The sequence below is a fragment of the Embiotoca jacksoni genome, unplaced genomic scaffold (genome assembly GCF_022577435.1).
Source record: "Embiotoca jacksoni isolate LCO1_2020_lvr unplaced genomic scaffold, fEmbJac1.0.p SCAF_1, whole genome shotgun sequence".
NCBI classification, from domain to species: Eukaryota; Metazoa; Chordata; class Actinopteri; family Embiotocidae; genus Embiotoca; species Embiotoca jacksoni.
This window is the reverse complement of record NW_027185229.1, coordinates 3,259,535-3,278,900: the sequence shown is the minus strand read 5'-3', so window position 1 is coordinate 3,278,900 and position 19,366 is coordinate 3,259,535. Positions and strand designations below refer to the sequence as shown.

General features: G+C 41.7%; 2 protein-coding genes across 2 annotated transcripts; both read left to right on the top strand.

The window, feature by feature from the left end:
* Positions 1-1,037: 1,037 nt before the first annotated feature.
* pmela (premelanosome protein a) lies at positions 1,038-7,981 on the top strand. Its single transcript, XM_069151236.1, has 12 exons — positions 1,038-1,089; positions 2,189-2,284; positions 2,393-2,539; positions 2,789-2,923; positions 3,128-3,289; positions 3,370-3,654; positions 3,737-4,552; positions 4,661-4,825; positions 4,940-5,042; positions 6,040-6,245; positions 6,329-6,425; positions 7,424-7,981. The coding sequence occupies exons 1-12, from the start codon at positions 1,038-1,040 to the stop codon at positions 7,572-7,574; spliced, it is 2,415 nt and encodes an 804-aa protein (XP_069007337.1). The 3' UTR covers positions 7,575-7,981.
* Positions 7,982-13,329: 5,348 nt separating this feature from the next.
* On the top strand, positions 13,330-19,096 carry prph (peripherin). Its single transcript, XM_069151226.1, has 9 exons — positions 13,330-13,934; positions 15,576-15,636; positions 15,756-15,851; positions 16,335-16,499; positions 16,590-16,715; positions 16,812-17,032; positions 17,301-17,353; positions 18,188-18,261; positions 18,382-19,096. The coding sequence occupies exons 1-9, from the start codon at positions 13,387-13,389 to the stop codon at positions 18,451-18,453; spliced, it is 1,416 nt and encodes a 471-aa protein (XP_069007327.1). The 5' UTR covers positions 13,330-13,386; the 3' UTR covers positions 18,454-19,096.
* Positions 19,097-19,366: the final 270 nt, after the last annotated feature.

The window sequence follows — 19,366 nt, the reverse complement described above, 5'->3', positions numbered from 1 at the left end:
TCTGGATTCGTTCATATTTCAAGAAGAAGTTATAAACCTAAGTCAGAGCAAGAAGAAGAAAATAGAAACGCATGGTGGAGCCACGCTAGACTTCAAGAATTCATGTAGCTGATCAGGACACGGATGCTTCTTGAAGATGCTGCATAGGGATGTTTCATTACATTCATATTTGCAAAGAAAACTGAAAACAACAGGAAAACAATCATTGTGGAAACTAACTAATAATGTAAAAAATACTGGTTTTGTATATATATTTTTTTAATCATTTCTTAATTCCACCCTGAATGTGTTCCTCTCCTCCTCTGAATGAAACCGCGTCACTGCGAGCGCAGATTTCCTCGAGCTGCAGCAGCCCGAGGTGAACAGGAGCATGCGGAGGAATGGCACAGGAAATAAAAGGATGCTATTGATTTTCAGTGCACACACTCATCTTGTGACCTGCATGCACGCATAACTGTTAGGTCATATGTCAAACACAGGCTCGGCTCCAGCTTTACTCTCACACTCTCCATCCTAAAGCGGAAATCACAGACAACATTTGAGTTTATAATGTGCAGAAAGGATCTTCTGATCCTCTAATGATGCACTTATGAAGGATGTCTCTTACTTTGTTTTTATTTGAAGTATTACATTTCACTTTGATGCTTTTTTTCTGGAGATAAAACGGTGATTAAATTTGTCTTAAATGTGACCCACCATGGAAAAACACATTTTATTTGAAGTAAAAACAGTGTTAGCTCAGGTGAGAATGTAAAATTTCATAATAAAATAATAAGAAAGGTAAAAACAAACAGTTCTGGCTAAACGCAGCACTGGTTTGCAAAACTGTACTTGTTATTGTTCTTAACAGGGGTGGTGCCAGTTTGCAGACTCCCAATGATGTCAGAGGTGAGGAGAACATTTTATGGTAATTCAGGACCAAGGCCCTCTTAAAGAGAGCGAGACGACCTCTGCCAGGCCTCTGGGAGTTGTGTTCGGGTTCAGGACTGCAGGGTGAGGATCAGGGCTCAGACAGGAGACGGACGACCAAATACAGGATGAGGACTTTAGTGCTCCTCGTTTTGGCTTTCGCTGCGGCCACCGCAACAAGTGAGTACAAATGAAACTGCAGGTTTTAGTCAGACATGTTCGTGTCGGTTGTGCTGCAAGTGAATATCTTGAGAGACCTACATTTTCTCATATATGTCATATACATTAAATTATCACCGTTCTGCAAACAAAAGCTGAAACAACTTTTTAAAGTACATTCTTGATTGTTAAACTCTTGTTTTTCAAAGCAGCTGTTTGAACTTAATATATATAATATCTATATAAAAAAAAAGATATTAGCAAAGGGATAAAATAATTATCTCACCCCAATGAAAGTTTGTCTTTTTAGGAAAATCCAAGTTTAAAAGTTGAATACGAGTCTAAATAAAGTGCTTAATTTGACACTTTTCTGTTTCCTTTTCAATTACAAGGTCTGGTTTCAGTCTTTGAGTTTGGACAAAACATTAAGCAGCTATCACGCTCGTTTCATGCTGAGACACACTGCGCTTTGTTCAAGACAGGGACGGATGTATAAATTTTTCACACACCTATTTTACACATTACATTACATTTCATTTAGCTGATGCTTTTTATCCAAAGCGACTTACAATATGACACCATTACGGTATTTCTTATGACAATTTTTCTATTCATGACCACAGACTTAAATCATTTCCGAGGTGTGTGCGTTAATTCAGAGAACTGCATGAGGTGTTTTCTTTCTCTTATTATCAGATTATCTGATTTGTCTTTTTCACATCCGTTCACGCACACAAAAAAAAAGAAACACCAGTAAGTCGGTGTGTGGGAGCCCTCATTCCTCTCACTGGGATTACTGATGTTTCTCCTCAGCTGACAGTCACATGAAAGGGATTGCAGGGCGGTGGGGGAGGGGGGGAGGGGATTGCAAGTCATGTGACTCCCACTGAACCCTGACTCTCCTCACCCCCTGTGAAACATGGACCTGCTCTTATTTACATAAGCATCTCAAACATTACGTTGATTATTGAAATCTAACAAACTTCACTGACAAAAGAAAAACTTAAAAATATATTTTTCCAGCTGTGTGATTGAATTCTTTCAGTCAATAATTGCAGGTTGTTCGGGGGTATTTGGCGGACTTTTGAGTTGAATAAATAATTTGTGATATTCCTCGCAGAGCAAAGAAGTCAGTTCACACGTTATCGGTCGTGGAACTCGCGGATGTACCCGGTGTGGAAAGATGGAGACTCCAGATTCAGAAACTGTTGGTCCGGTGAGGCTCGTTCTTTACTTTACTTACTCTCATTCTTCCTGCCAGTCTGTCTAAAGATGTTAAACTTGTATATGCAATGGAATTTATTTTTGTTATTTTTTTTCCTAGGTGGTGAAGTAACCTTTAACCTTAAGAATGACGCACCCACCCTGACTGGAGCAAGAGCGACCTTCACCATTCAGCTGAACTTCCCACCGAACCAGACGGTGCTCCCCGACGGGCAGGTGGTGTGGTCGCGCAACTGCACCGTCGACGGTGAGAAAACTGTAGAACAAATAAATATAACATAAAAAAAAATCTAAATAAACAATTAGACTTTTGCGCTTCATTGAATTGTTTTTATGAATCTCCTCATAAGAAGTTTTCTCTTTAATTAATTCATAGATGATGAAAATATTGACATTTCCAGTTGCTTTATTTCAATCTATTCATTAACTTGTTTTCTTATAAGAAGATATTTTATCAGATTTATCAGAAGTTTATGTTTTTTGTCTTTTTCTTCAGGGCGACAGTACCAGAAGGGTCAGGCTGTGTATCCGGACCGGGGCACCAACGGGACCGAAGTTTTCCCAGACGGCACGCCGTTCAGCCGGAAGCAGAGCAAGAAACCTCACTATGTGTTCGTCTGGAAGACGTGGGGTAAATAATAACCAGCCTGTTTGAAACATAAGCAGCTTTTGACTGACGTTTTGCAATTATTATAGATTATAACATTGTGGGTCACTTGAGGTTTATGATATTACACGGTTATATAACACCTGTATGTGGTAAAAAAAAATTATCCTCAAATTGTCCCAAAGCAACACAATGAAAGCTTTAAACTAAGTTCTTACTGATTAACAGGGCGTTACTGGCAGGTGGCTGATGGACCGTCCTCCTCGCTCACCATCAGCACAGACAACGTCCCTCTGGGCTCCTACAACATGGAGCTGGTCATCTATCATTGCCGGGGCAGAGACAAGTTCATCCCGCTCGGCTACGCTTCCACCGTCTTCTCCATCACAGGTGACCCATCCAACGGTTTCTAAATTATTCTCCAACATCTGTACGTCTTTAACGGCTCTTATCTCCTCCTCCTCTATCAGACCAGGTTCCCTTCACCTTATCACTCACCCAAATCAATGACGTAAACCAGAACGACCAGAACTTCATCCGGAACCAAGCCATTGGTTTTACCATCAAGCTCCACGACCCCAGCCAGTACCTGACCAACGCCGATGTCAGCTTCAGCTGGGACTTCGGCGACAACAGCGGGACTCTAATCTCCAGGGACTTCACCGTCACGCACACGTACCTCTCAGTCGGGACCTTCGAGCCTCAGGTGGTGCTGATGGCGAGCATCCCCAACGGCTGTGAAAACCCGACCGCCGGTGAGATGTTTAAACCGATCTCTCCCCGTTTAGTTTCTGCACACATCCTGCTTGTCTCAGCTGTTTCACACTTTTCTTCCAGCTGCACCTGTTGAGGCGTCCGTTGTTCCGGCGACAGTCGTGACGGCGTTCACCGCCGCGGCTCTCTCAGCGGACCCCGTCAACGGAGGAGACGCGGTTGTTCTGGACGTTCCCGTTTCTGTTGCCACTGCACTCGCTGCAGACGCAGACACAAACACAGATGATGCAGTCGTTGACGCCGGCACGGCGGTCGTGGAGGTCGTGGAGGTCGTCCCGGTGACACCTGCGGCTGTAGAAGAAGATCCCGCCGACGCTGCCGCTCTCACTGCAGATGTTGCTGCAGAGGAGATGGATGCTGCTGAAGATGCTGATGCTGCAGATGCTGATGCAGTAGCTGCAGATGCTGACGCGGTAGCTGCAGATGCTGATGCAGTCGCTGCAGACGACACTGCGGCGGTGACTGACGCAGTTGAAGATGATGAACCTGTGATTGTTGATGTCGTCGCTCCTGTCGCAGCGGAAGAAGTTGCTGATGTTGAGGTCGTGACCACCGCCGTGGCAGCCTTGGAGCAAGAAGTTGAAGCTGACGCTGCTCTTGAAGCAGCTGAAGCTCTCGCCGCTGCTGCTGCAGAGCTCGCCCCAGCTGGAACGGAGGCGCCTGCTGAGCCCGCAGATGTAGAGGAAGCAGCAGCAACAGATGTAGAGGAGGCGGCAGCTGAAGCTGTAGAGGAGGCGGCAGCAACAGATGTAGAGGAGGCGGCAGCAACAGATGTAGAGGAGGCGGCAGCAACAGATGTAGAGGAGGCGGCAGCTGAAGCTGTAGAGGAGGCAGCAGCTGAAGCTGAAGTTGTAGAAACTGAGAATGAAGTAGCAGCAGGTGAACTTTTACTCAAATAGCTGTACACAAAACAGTCTGATGTTTCTTGTATGAAAAGTTTAAGGATCAAATCTCTCTTTCTTTCTTTTTTTTCTTCGGGGTAACCAGCAGGTGAAGAGGAGGCTGTTCCAGCTGAAGCTGAAGTTCAGGCTGAGGTGGAAGCGGATGCGACACAGGTCGCCCTCGTTCTGGCTAAAAGACAAGCACCAGAGCTGACAGCTGACTGCACGGTGTACCGTTACGGCTCCCTCGCCAAGTCTGTGGATGTTGTCCGTAAGTCAACACGTTTCTTTGTGTCTCATACATTAAACGGGGACAAACACTCAAGCAGTATCTGGTTTATAAAAGTGTTATAATCGCTCTTCCACCCACTCTCTCCCTCTGCAGAGGGGATTGAAAGTGTGGAGATTGTGCAGGTGTCCAATGTTGTATCTCTGGCGACTGAGTTGGATCAGAACGCAGTGGACATCACGATCACATGTCAGGGAAGGTGGGTACAACATTCATCCAGTAAATTCACAAACTAACTGAACAGCAGGGCGGTTGTTGTGCTTGATTCAGTTTAGTCAAAAGTCACACAAATCAAAAATAATCCCAAAGTAGATTTCTAGTCATCTGCATGTCAAAAACATTGGAGCACATTTAATCCAGACTATTGTTGATCCGTAACCATGTTTTCTTGACTTCTCTGATATCTACGGAGCCCGGGAGTGACCATAGAGAGAAAAATATTATATCGAGGCCACGAGATGCGAAAATATGTCATGGATTAGTCAGACTGGCTGTTGTGAAGCAAACAAACTCCATTTACTGAGGAAAGCTGTAATGTAAGAGATGGAAAGGATTATTGTTAGTAAAAGGCAATTAACGATGATATTAAGAGTTTATGGATTATATTATTGGCAATACGCTGCATCATTATATATAAACTTATCTCGTTCAAACAATTTAGTATCTTCAGGCCTCAATATAATTTTTTTATCAAAGGTACAGATGTAAAAAACACTGAAACAGCCAACACTTCATTGATTTCTCCAGTTTGTTCTTCATGATATTTTTGACATTTGGTCTCCTGTGATAATTTTGTGAAATCACCTGCATTCATTTTGTACAAATTTACAAAAAAAACCTTAATTAGGATATAAAAACAAAGGTGAATTACAAACTTTACTATAGACACAATTAGGAAAAGTTGTTTCTACACAAACAGAAATAAAGTTCCTCCAAATCAAAATCATGAGAGATGAATGGATTTGGTTTCATCTGGATGCTTTTAAAATAACTAATAAAGCAATAATTTGATAATCGTATCTTTTAATTTAACATTAGGATTTTCAAATTAGCCTCCAGACTTTTTGAGTAATTTTGTTTTTTCTCTTTTTAGTTATATTTTTATGAATTTAACACCTGACATGAATTTCTTATTTTCTTTTAAGTATATTTTAATGACCTTGAAGCATCATTCCTCCTCTCTCTCCTTCCTGAAGTTTGCCACTTGAGATCTGCACCATCATTTCTGATGCCGACTGTATCACGCCGGTAGAAACGGTCTGTAACGCGGCCACACCGTCTCCGGACTGTCAGATGATCCTCCGTCAGTTCTTCAACGACTCCGGAGTCTTCTGCCTCAACGTCTCCCTCACCAACGATGTCAGTCTCGCTGTAACGAGCGCTAAAGTCAGCGTGACAACAAGTGAGTGAAAAGAAAATCTTTATTCAAGGCCACTAAAATTCATCTTTTAGGTTTTTCTTTCTAGAAAGTATGATGTGCTTCAGTTTCAGCCATCGGCGGTACTCCAGCTGGAACTGCTGCCATAGTGCTGAGTGTTATGATCCTGGCTTGTGTCATCTGTTGCATTGGTCTGATGTACAGGTGAGTGCCGGATTTAAGAAATTAAATGATGGTCAATGAATGAAAAGATTGAGAGCAAAAACAGGAAAAATATGAATGTAGAAAATTTAATTAAACATAAATTAACAAGTTTCAAGCAAGGATGCTTTTATTATGGTAAATCATTATATATAGAAGTTCTTTTGACTCTCTTGTTTACTTTAATGTCATCCTCAGCATCAGTCATAATTCCCTTTTTCATATTTTGATCGTATTTTGACTTTTGATTGAAAGAAAAGCACACATAAAAAAATAGTTTTTTTTTGCCGCAGTTACTTTTAGGTCTGTTTGTAAGTTATATAATGCAAGAAAGAAAATCATCAACCTGTACAAACAAAATAAATATTTTTCAAATTAAAAGAGTAACTTAATATAATTTAAACTAAATATGTTGCTACAATAAGCAGCATGTTTGCCGAGTTTGATATAATGTCTGGGAAACAGTCTGATTTTTGAAATTTGTACCAAATTTTAAAAAAATTCGCCTCCATGAACTCAAGATTTCTATGCAGTCTATAATTAACACACATCTTGTTCTTTTGTTTTCTGTTTTTTAAAATTTTGAACAAATTAAATTGTAGAAAGCAAACTTGTGTTTTTTAGGTGGTTATGTGTTGACCGCCTGCTCGTTGCTCAGCAACAAGATTCAGGAAGTCAGGAATGCAGTGTTTTTATATTTCAGTGTGTACTGATAAAAAAAAGAAAAGAAATAAAAAAAAGAAAACATGGTAATTACTGAGCTTTAGTGATGCTGCTGTTATTTACATTGTCAAAGTTTGGGAAAAACAGGGCGGACTGTTTCCACCTATCTCCAGTGTTTTTAATGTGTTTAGTGGTTGTTGTTTTTTTTTTTTTTAGTTTCTCCTTTACTTATTCCCACACACTGTAAACATATATAAAGGAAGTTCTTTATATTTTGTTTAACTTCATCCCGAGTGGACTCTCCTCACCTGTCTCACCTGTGTCCTGCTTGTGAACAGGCGGTTCAAGCAGTACCAGCCGCTGAGAGATGACCGTGCCGACAACGGCGGCAGCTCCGGAGTGACGTCGGTGCCTCTGCTGTTGTGGAACCTGCTGAGTCGACAGTCGCCGGGAGAAAGTCGTCCGCTGCTTCAGGGACGGATTGTGTGAATATCAGCATCAATTTGAACATCTTCGACATCCGCTAACAGCTTTATAGACAAATACTGTCTGTAGTGACCCTGTAACTCCCAGACGTTAAACCAGACCATGTTCATGTGCAACATTGTGAAGGAATCAGAGTCCTTTGTGTAATAAACAAAAACAAAGTGTATTAAAGATGTTGAAACATTTGTAGAGCAAAGTTATATTTATTTTGACCTCTAATATTTGTATTAATCGGCACCGGTAGTTTAGAGAAGCCATGACATGTTTTTATTTGTGGCCAACTCGCACCAAACAATTAGAAAAATGAATGCTAACACTATTTAGTTTATTTTCTTTATATAATGTAATTTAAATCAAGTTTTATCACACAACATTATGATGTTTGCTACTCTGAGATGAATAAAGTGGAACTTTATCACCACCGTGTGTTTCTCTGGTGTATCTACATTCATCCTGATGTCCTCAGCGGTGAAGGAGGAGATGAAGCTGGAGACCATTTTCAATCTGATCATTACAAACAGAAATAAAAAAATATTTGAATTACCATGTGGCATTACCATTGAAAACCCTTTGTTCTGATTCAAGGGTGCATTAATTTTAAATAACTGAGATTAAGATAAACCAAGATTTATTTCCACGTGTGATGCAGCCACATTTTCCTTTTTGAGATATTACAATACTGTTTACCTTCATGTTGTACACAAACGCAGGAAATTCTCAGGTACAGAAACAAAACACATTTTACAATTTCTAATAGAAAAAAAGTTATACCTTCAAGTAACTGCATTAGTTTATTTTAATTATATCCAATTCAACTGGGTAATTCATTTACTCCCTTACTTTAATGTAGCATTAGTATTTATTATTAGTATTTTTGTAATAGCGTTTTAGTTAAATCTTAAAGATTGTTAATGATTTAACTACATTATAACAAATTCATGGCCACTTTTTTTTATTTTTACATAAATCTCTATCTTTTAACTGCTTTTTTAAAGTTAGAGTTGATTTTAAATGAACTTTAAATAAAATATTTGACTTTAAACACATTAAACTTGAAATTAAATGCGTATGAAATGAGTTTGGACTGCAGCAAACTACTACTTTATTAAATATGCATAAACCATATCGTGAACATTTAGATGCCCATTTGGGAGCAGCACATCCGGTCAGGAAGTGTTGTGGTTATAGGAACTACTGTAGCTGAGTGTACAAAAAAAAAAAAAATACTACCATCAGACACAGCTCTCATTTTACAGGCTTCCTTCATGCATTGCACCAACGAAGCACTTCTGATAGAAATATTTAGTTCGTATGACACGCTGCAGTGCAGGAAGAAAAAGGGTTGACGTCACTGCAGCAGAATCTTGAATGGAAGAAGCTGTGGGACAACATGGCAGGAACAAAAGGTGTGGAAGTAAAAGGAAATGGATTATCATAACATTGCATTCATTTATATCATATTTTTCTCTTTCTTTTTATTCTAGTCGCTTCGTTGTGTGGGGGGAAAGAGTCACTGAGGTCATGTAGGCGGCAGAATGAGATGAAACAGATGCACATCGTTCGACGTTTAAAACCCAGACAGGGTTTGTATCATTCCTGCGTCCACTCGTCCACAACGTCCCTTCACCGTCCCTCTCTGTACTTGCACACATGCAACACTCACACTCCAACACACTGCAGTGGTCCATTACAGTAATTGTCGAACACAGCCGTCCATCATGCTCCGACCATTAACATGTCTCCCGGTCACATGTTCCCTCTGTTCACTCCCGACATGATCCGCTCTGCACACACAACCCAACAGCCCTTCAGGGAGGCCGTCATTTTGCACAGATGATCTTTATCTCAGCCCTGTTAGCTTTTCAATAAGTCGCTGCGTCCTCCACACGTTTCCCAGTCAGAGCAGACACCGAGAATATTCACAAGGTTTTAGGTTTTTCTTGACCTTTTTAACTCATCCCAGGCTGTGAAAGAGAGACGACCCGGAGAGGTGAGCCGCACAGCTCTGATTAATATGAGTGATTCTTTATTGGTCGCCACTCCCTGGCAACAGATCTTAAAAGGGATGCAGCTTCCCTCATCTTTCCTCAACGCTGCAGTGACAAAAAGGATGGACTGATAATGTTGTTGCAGCCCACAATCAGCCCAGCAACAGTGTTTTTATGATATAATCACTTGAACGGCAAGCGTACGGTGCACATGACTCCCCTCTTTCATGCTTAATATCTGATTAATTATGGACATGTTTACAGATGGACCTTGAGAACTAAAGACACCTTAATGACACTTGGAAAAGAATTACTGACTTTAAAAAGTTGATATTTTTTAACTTTGAATCGATTGGAGTCAGAGGGTTTTTTTGGAGCCAGCCCCTAGTGACCACCAGTGGTATTGCATTAAGGCACTATAGCATTGGTCTCACGTTTCAGACCCCTGAGGCTTCGTCTGTGGGCTCAACAACCTCCACGTTCATGCCCATTTCAGAAAGTGATTGGCCAGCCACATGTGCAGTGAGCAGCTTTTCAAATTTCTCTCTCAGGTTGTCCCTTCATACTTCACACTATGTCATCACTCTTTAAGTGTACAGCAGTTCAAAGAGAAACTGTTTGAAAGCATTCGCCATCATGGTTCTTCCTGTATTGCCCTGTTTGAGCTCCCACTGAATTCTGCATATATTGATTTTTAGCTTCCTAAACTTCCTAAAGTGGCAGATTTGATTTGATTTGTAACATTCAACATCAAATTTCTTTTCTCTTCATGAAGTACTTAAAAAACTTAGAAGTTTTAAAACTTAGTTGGACACATCCAGTGTTGCATGTTCACTCATTGTTTAGATGTAATAGTTTATAGCATAGAAACAACTGTGGTTTCTTTGCAGTAATCTTTCTGTGTATATTCAGTAGAATCCGATTTTTTTTTTAGATCCTACATAAAAGGTGATCAAGAAATTACATAAAATTAAAGCTCAGTTTTTTTATGCAGTAATATTCTGTCCTGTTTTTTGCTGGCTGCTGTTTAAGTCAAGTATGATCAGGTTTCCCATCAGAGACCACACCCAACACATGAACTTCATATAGGAATATAGGCTGGATCCCATCACCCCCATAATAAAATCAGAACAGCTTATATTTATTTTATATTTTCCCACATGACATCTAAATGCCTGTTTAGAGTTGAAACATGACACATACACTGTGTTCAGTGCGTTGCAGTGGGAACAGATCTGCTATAGCCTGTCAGTGTCGAAGACAAAAAATTGAATTTATGGCCCCTCGGTGAATCCTCCAAGAGGGATGAATTACTAATGGTAACATCTGGCTGATGGTTAGTATCACTGATACAGTCCAGTGTAAAATCAGGGAGGTGTAGGCCTTTTTCTTGCACGTGATTGTAAGTCTACTGAACCTGTTAATTATAGTGCAGAACTGCAGTATTAACATTGATAAGAAACTCTGACAGAGTCCATTATGGCAGTTTGAAGCAGGATCTAGAGAAAGAATAGAAATTGTGACGTGCTCTGTGTGAAGGGGGGAGGAGGAGAGAGTTACTGACCATGAGGCAGGTTTATTAGATTACAGAGCTGGAGAAGGCAGACCGTGACAGTAGCAGGCCCTGCACATGTAGAAGAAACCAAACCGAGCCTGTGTGTTTGTGAATGACAGACAGAAAAAGAGATGACCACATCAATGTGCTGCAGATGCTCCATTAGGAAGAGGAAACCCAAAGTTTAATTTCATCAGAAAAAGGCTGAGTTTCACTGTTGATTCATATATAACATTTTGTGTGTTTAAAGGAGACACAAATATGGCACAGTGACATTTGGTTGTGTATTATAGTAATATACAAGAGGATTGGATGCATTCAGTTCTGCTAAAAGTCCCGAGCATCAACGGGGACACAAAGGGAGGAGAGTGCCACACCCAGTCCACACAGAGCATGCTCTGTATTACGTCAACTTTCTGCTGGATTTGTAGCCTGTCTGCAGAACTTAATTAAAATGACTTACACACACATGTACACACAGACTGCAGAAAGATTTGAAAAAGATGTACTAAAGCATATACCAGATTAAAATGATGGTACATACTTGTATATGTAAAAATATTCTGACATTTAATAGAAAATACTGGACCTTTTAAATATAGATAAAGTATTTTTTTTTGCCATGTCATCCTGAGTTAAAACTCCATGATTTAATATTTCAAAATCATAAGTTTTGAGTTTTTTTTACTCTTGTGCTTTTTGTTCATCAGCCTTTGATATCTTTATATCCGATTTTATTTTATTTCTAGTTTTTAGTTTGTCCCTTAAATCCCTTTTCATGTGTTTTATATTGGCTGCAGTCACTTCAGCTGATACCTGATGAACTATGGAAGATATATGATGATACCAAATATAAAATGGCAAAATACATTGTTTGAGATATGTTATAATAAAACGTGGGTTTTTAAATGTACTAAAGTGTCAGCATTAACTGTGCTTGAGTGGTGTCACATGTCACAGAGAAAAGGATCCAAACGCACGACAGAATGACGCAAAAATAAGGGAAACAAAAGAACTTTACTTACAAATTAAATACAGGTAATGGGGACAAACACAAAGGAAAAGTAAAGTTCAAAACAGGAGGAGAAAGGTAAGTCCAAAAGATGAGGGACCAGTTAGTCCAAACCACGACAAAACAGTTAGTCTGAAACAAGATGAAACAGTGAAATACACGAAGAAACAGGTAAGTCTAAAACAGGAGGCAACAGTGAGTCTAAGCATGAGGAAACAGTCACAAGTACAAACAGGGTGTCGTGGAAAATGTGACTTACTGTCATACAATCCTTCAATGAGAAACACAGAGAACAAACTAAACCTAAAATGAGTACACAGACTAAAACCGTGACAGCTGGTGCAACATCTTATCAAACCATCACTTTCAAGGTTACTCCAAACTCAGAGCCTCTGAAGCTGGCTGGTGTTTGTGTTTGGTCGTTCACTGAGTTCATGGACAGTAACTTCCTGTGACCTGTGAAAATCCTTCATCTGGTCAGAAATACAAACATTTATCTGACCATTCATACTCTAACAGGAATTACTGGACCGCCGAAGGATGGAATAACTGCAGAGTCATAGCTCTGCCCCAGACGCCCAGAATACCAATAAAGTGTTCCATTACAGTAAAAGGAGAGAGACAGAGAGGAGACGGAGGGAGACAAATGGAGGGGGGAAAGAATCGAATCAATGCGCCCATGTGATTCAATTTAAGGTTAGAATTTCACATTTTCCTATCGAGAGTCAGGTAACACAATCCTCGACACACGTTTGGTAGTAATATGAAGAAGTTTAGAAGTGTAGGAGAGAGTCGAAGCCATATGTTTCTGTGCTGTGTGAACCATATGGATCTAAAAGTGATTCGGTAAGCAGCAGTGCAGAGTGTCAACGAGGGCATGAATCAGAGAGGGGAGGAGGGGGAGACATCTTTAGTTATCAGAACAGTAATGTGGGAAGCTTCCTGCCAAGTGTTCTGGTGAAGAGACACAGAGTGAGACAGCACAGAGAGGACGGGTCTGTCTCTGAGGGGCAGGGAGGGGCCAAAAGCTGGGGAGTGATTGAGAGAGGAAAGCTCCCTGTGGGTGGGGTGAGGAGGGAGGAGCTGATGCTAATGGAGTGTGTGTGTGTGTGTGTGGGGGGGGGGGGGGGGGGGGGGGCTGGCCGGAGTGGATAAAAGCCCTCAGTCCTCTCCGGTCTGATGTCCTGTTGCATCACGAGCATCTGGAAGCCTCCAGCTCTTTACTTTTCCACAGCGACAAAGAACAGAACCAGACCGACCATGAGCCACTCTTCAATGAACACCTCCACCTCCTACAGACGCACCTTCGGAGGTCCGCACCCCATCTCCATGTCCTCCTACTCCCCCGTGTCCTCTCGCATGCCCGCATCCGGGGCACGCTACATGCGCTCGATGCCCCCTGCGGTGGTGTCCCGCCCCACCACCTACCACCAGCAGCGCTCCCGTCCCACTCCCCAGCCCCCTCGCCTCACCTACGACAAGGTGGACTTCAGCCTGGCCGAGGCCATCAACCAGGAGTTCCTGACCACCCGCAGCAACGAGAAGGTCGAGCTGCAGGAGCTCAACGACCGCTTTGCCAGCTTCATCGAGAAGGTGCGCTACCTGGAGCAGCAGAACGGCGCCCTGCAGCAGGAGCTCAACCAGTTCAAGGGCCAGCAGCAGCAGGGCGGGCCGAGCCGGGCCACCGACCTCTTCCAGGACGAGCTGAGGGAGCTGCGACGCCAGCTGGACGCCGTCGGCAAGGAGAGGGACCAGTACCAGCTGGAGAGGGACAACCTGGCTGACGACGTGGTGCTACTCAGGCAGAGGTGGGTACCAATGTAATGAGACAGACAGACAGACAGAAAATTAGAAAGATAGACAGGTAGATGCAGAGAGAGACAGAGATTTGTGTCCTGTTCAATGACATCCTGACAAAGTCAACATTTATCTCCCCCTCTTCGGTGCGAGTAACCCTGCAAATCATCGTCTCATCTTCCACTGACACTTTTATTGCGCACTATAGACGGTCCACTTTAAACACAGAGGAGGCAGAGAGTCCCTCGGGATCTGCCACCTGCCTCCCTCAGTGATGGTGGTGTAGGGCGTGGCACAGGAGGAGAGGCATGATACAGGATGCTGCGCTGCATCGTCTGTGTGCAGCTTGAGCTCATGTATGATGAGATATTTTCACTGACTTTTCTTTACTGACTTTCTCGTGTGCTCGTGAGGCAAAAACGTGATCAAAAGAAAACCAATACTTTCTTTGGAAAAGGAACAAAAGTGCTTGAGACTATGAGGTCATCCCACCAATTGTAGACTGAACATACAAAGATTATTTGTTCCTTTTAAACAAGCTGTGGAATTTGTTTTAATAGATTAGATTGGACGCCATGAGATACTTCTTCAGAGGGACACCTCTCATCTGAAAGTGCTTTAGTTAGGAAATGAGATGGATAGAAGACCAACTAAGTCAGGGTGTTTCTGACAATAATGGGTTTCCTAAAAAAAACACAACTTTACACACTTTTGCACACAATTCTGGTGAGATTAGAGGAAGAATGAGGAGGCTGGATGGAGCGGACTCAGGGTGGGGCCGGGTGAGGAGCAGGGAGGGATGAGAGAGAGGAAATGGGACGAGAGGGGGAGAGGTTGGATATCAAATGGGGTGAAAAGAGCGTCAGGAAAAATCAATGTGACTCGATAGACTCCATTAGGTGTGTTTCTAATGTCCCTCTGTGCTGATGGGACGGTGCCAAAGAGCCCATTAGGACAAAAAGGGCCCCGTGTAACACAGCATGAATTAAAGATGAGGAAGCAGGACCCACTAATCTACTTTATGTCCAGCTCGGGCAGGACCGCCGTCTACTAGAACAGACGGAGCCGGATTCACCTGAACTTTCATGTAACGACCTCGTACACAGCACGTTCAGTCGCAAAGTTAGTCGGGAATAAACCAATTTATTAAGCACTGAGATATAACTTGAACAATAACTTTCTGGTGGAGCGTTATGACAAGGGTTGAAATGGAGTTAAAAATAATTTTTTCATTTCATTTCATGTCTTTGCTCAATTTTGAAGCTGAAGAAAATTGACATGTCGGCTCTTGACAGTCCACTTAAGTCTGACTTTGCCAAACCACATTTCACAAACAAAAGAAAAGAAGTGTACGTAAACCGACTGTGAGCCGATGACCTTATTGAACTCTGGAGATGCCACATTAGCAGAAGGGAGCGGCTGCTGATCCCAGCGGACACACTGCCACAATCCTTTTTACGGGACAGTTAATCAACAAATTGATTCGGAAAGCTTTTTGCCAGCTGATGCCGGGGTGCAACCTTTCACAGACAAAGAGTGTCTTTGGAAAGACGTGAACACGTTCTTCTCTCCCTCTCCTTTTTGTAGAAAGCAGATTCTTGGTCCCTGAAGGACATCTGGATGCTGTTTGAAATACTTTGTCTTGCTCTTAGGTTGGATGAAGAAGCCCAGAAGAGGGCAGATGCCGAGGGGAACCTGGTTGCCTTCCGCAAGGTAAACACTCCCGGGACCATAATATTCATCACAGTCTCAGATAACAGGTCATAATGAACAGCTTCGTTCTATCCTCTGTAATAAGAAATAAGAAGTGTCTTGTAAATGGCCTTTTCTAGGACGTGGATGATGCCACGCTGTCCCGCCTGGAGCTGGAGAGGAAGATCGAGTCTCTGATGGATGAGATCGAATTCCTTAAGAAACTCCATGATGAAGTAAGTGATTCTTTTCCTGCGTGCAAGTAGAAATGGGAAAGTCCTTTTCTTTCAGGAGGCACCTTTCAAAATATATCATCTGGGGACCTAAAGATCCTCCGTTTTTGTGTTAAACCAGAAGAATATCTGATTTAAACCTGATTCCAGTGATTAGATAATCAATAGTGAGAAGACTAAACACTAAAGTGGTGTCAGATCAGATGCTTTAGTCTTTTAGTGTGCAGGTTGTCGTAGGAGATTTACCGCCAGCTTCATCACTACGCTGTAGGAACAGAAAACAGACATGAGGCCTGTTTGGGAGGACGTTTGTAAAAGAGGTTATCCTGATAGCATTTGCTTGAGCTAACAAATAACCTGAGCTTTGAGTGTGTCATCAATGATGCAGAAAAATAGATTCTACAGAGCTTGTAGATGTTGTGTCTGGAGGAGAAAAAGGGATTTCATCATTTGTACGTGTGTCCATTTGTTTGCTCGTATTATCAGGAAATCCAGGATGTGCAAGTGAGCGTCCAGACGCAGCAGCTAAAGATGGAGGTGGACAGCACCTCCCGGCCCGACCTCACCGGTGCCCTGAGGGACATCAGGGCCCAGTACGAGAATATTGCCACCAAGAACATGCAGGAATCTGAGGACTGGTACAAGTCCAAGGTGGGCAGAGACACCGACACCCACACTTGAACATAAAAACAATCAGTTTATAAATGTTTTCTGTGTGTGATTCATCTTCTGTCCTCACAGTTTGCTGATTTGACTGAGTCTGCAAAGCGCAACACTGATGCTCTGAGGACGGCCAAGCAGGAGGCCAACGAGTCCAGGAGGCAGATTCAGTCCCTCAACTGTGAAATTGATGCAATGAAGAACACGGTGAGACCGAATATCTCCCGTCATTAATCAATAATAATGTATTATACACTGGTATCAGTATTTCAGATGCTTAAACTGCTTGAATTTTCCCCCCAGAATGAAGCTCTGCTGAGGCAGATGCGTGAAATGGAGGACCAGTTTGGTAACGAGATCGGTAACTACCAGGACAACGTGAGCCATCTGGAGGAAGAGATCCGCCACCTGAAGGATGAGATGGCTCGCCACCTTCGGGAGTACCAGGACCTCCTCAACGTCAAAATGGCTCTGGACATTGAGATCGCCACTTACCGCAAACTGCTGGAGGGAGAGGAGAGCAGGTGAGCGAGAACAGGCTTCTCCACTGTTTGGTTCGGGGCTGGATTTTTTTTTAATGTTTCTACATATATCTTTTTTTTAATTATTTTGGTGTCCTCTTGTAAATTTGTTTCAACATGGGCAGTTTATTAAATGTTTGAAAGGATCTGAGCACAATTCTACGATCCAGATGGTCTTTTTTTTTCCTCATGCAAATTTAGCCTCAAGTAAAGTAAAGCAATTAGATTTTCCTTACAGGATGTAACACATATTTGTATTCTACCTTTTCAGGATCACTGTTCCCATGCTCAATCTTGGCATGAGCAATCACTTTAGTGACCGAGGTAAGCTTCAATTCTCTTTTTCCAAGCTCAAATGTAAGATAGTTAAAGTCACAGTTCCCTTTTGTATTTCAGTTAAAGTTGTGAAATTGGAGAGCTGCCTGATTTGGTGACACTTTTCCTGCTGTGATTGACTCTTCTTAAACATTATTATTTTAATTATATCCTCAATTAAAATTCAGCATAGAAAAAATAAAGGTTTGAATTACTTCAGCTTCCTTTTTGAACTAGTTTTATGTGTCAGTTTGGTATCGAGACGATTCTAAATACTACAATACCCATGAGCCTCAGATCCCGTTGCTATGGAGAAGAAGCCAGTTAGATGCACCAATTAGTCGTAGTGAGTTCAAAATGCTTTTTTGCTGTAGCTGGGAACAAAACACCAGACCATAGGAACCTAACTCATTCAAAATTGGCAAAAGGCTGCGAATTGTAATGCAAAAGTGTCTCAACAGCGTAATCTATGGCTTCTATCGAACGCTGTGATTGGCTGTTTTTTTGCTGAAATGCACCTTGGAAGTTGTAGTTAAAAAGAGGTTGAAAAGATTTTCAAAATCAGATCATCTTTGTTCTGATTAACGAGGAGAGTTTCTTGCTGATAGCAGCCGTCGAAGCGATCTGGTGTTCAGTCCTCTTTGTTCATGGAGAAAACTAAATGTATTTTTACTTGCAGATTATTTGTATCATGTTGTGCAGCATTTCAATAGTAACTCTTCATGTCAGTGAGGTGAACTAAATCTCACAAAATCAAGTCAGACGAGTTAAACGTCTATTTTGTGAATGCAAGTATATCTGTATGTAAAAGTCTGAGCGGCGCTTCAATCTGACTTTTCATAGACTATGAAAGAGTTCCAGACAGCCAGAGGAAGAAGACTGTGGTGATAAAGACAGTTGAAACTAAAGATGGAGAGGTACGATGATTTACATAAGACATAATGCAAAATAACTAGCTTGGCATCATTTTGATCATTTGTAACGTAAACATAAACATACAATTTCTAAACTAATCTGGGTGTTGTTTTCCTCATCAGGTGGTGAAGGAGTCCCAGAGGGAGAAGGAAAGAGAGTCAAGTAGGAACGACAAGGATGACGATGACGAGTAGATCAAAAAAATAATTAGACAATGTGAAGGCCAGTGCCATGATAGAAGAAAAAAAAAAAATAGATAAAACAACCACCAACCTATATAGTCCTCATTCCTTCTAGTTATGTGTTTCATTGTCTGGTGACATCTTTCAGCAGAGGTGCAATGTTGGATGAATTTGGTGCTATTTAAGCCACCCAACTTTTGCTAAACACTTGGTGTCATCTGTAGGATAAAGCAAAACCACTTTATAACGTACCACTTGAGGCCTTGAGTTACAGTGCAATCCCCGTGGACTCCTTGGACGACCACACGTTTGTAGCAGACTAAAACAGGTAGTTTAAATACACGATTTTAGTGGTTTGTTTCACAGATACGAATTACTAACAAACTTCCAGACACTGCCCTTTAGCCAACACACCTTAATAGACAGAACAAAGAAACATATTTGCATTTTATTTACAAGCTTTGCTACCAACTTATAAGGCATACCGTATTTTCACCAAAAACATGGCGAATTAAGAAAACATGCAACACAGGAAATGATGACATTGATAATATGACAGTCTCTGACCGAAAAGACTTTTGCTGAATGTGCTTTTGCAATGCTGTGTGTATCTGGCACGACTGATGGAAGAATATGTTGGTGCAAATAAAATGAATTGGAGCCAATCTGTGTCGTAAGTTGATTGTTTTTGTGTTGATCACTGATCTAATTTCCTCCTTTTTGTTCCATTCAAGCAAGTGTCCGTAGTCTTTACTTTTTTTTTTTTAGTTTATTCAGGATCCGTAGATGCGTACACATATTCAGGGATAGGGGCCATAAAAACCCTATAATGAATGATTTTGTGACATTAATTCAGAAAATTTGGTCAACTTTTAAACAGCTGGGGGTGAAACTTTACAGAGCAGCTCAGAAAACAAAACTTTAA

Bases quoted from the DNA above. Each gene is read 5' to 3' on its own strand.
- pmela (XM_069151236.1), top strand. From the start codon at position 1,038: ATGAGGACTTTAGTGCTCCTCGTTTTGGCTTTCGCTGCGGCCACCGCA. The intron at 2,285-2,392 runs GTGAGGCTCGTT...TTTTTTTCCTAG, and splicing joins ATTCAGAAACTGTTGGTCCG to GTGGTGAAGTAACCTTTAAC. The intron at 2,924-3,127 runs GTAAATAATAAC...ACTGATTAACAG, and splicing joins GTTCGTCTGGAAGACGTGGG to GGCGTTACTGGCAGGTGGCT.
- prph (XM_069151226.1), top strand. From the start codon at position 13,387: ATGAGCCACTCTTCAATGAACACCTCCACCTCCTACAGACGCACCTTC. The intron at 17,033-17,300 runs GTGAGCGAGAAC...CTACCTTTTCAG, and splicing joins CTGGAGGGAGAGGAGAGCAG to GATCACTGTTCCCATGCTCA. The intron at 17,354-18,187 runs GTAAGCTTCAAT...GACTTTTCATAG, and splicing joins CAATCACTTTAGTGACCGAG to ACTATGAAAGAGTTCCAGAC.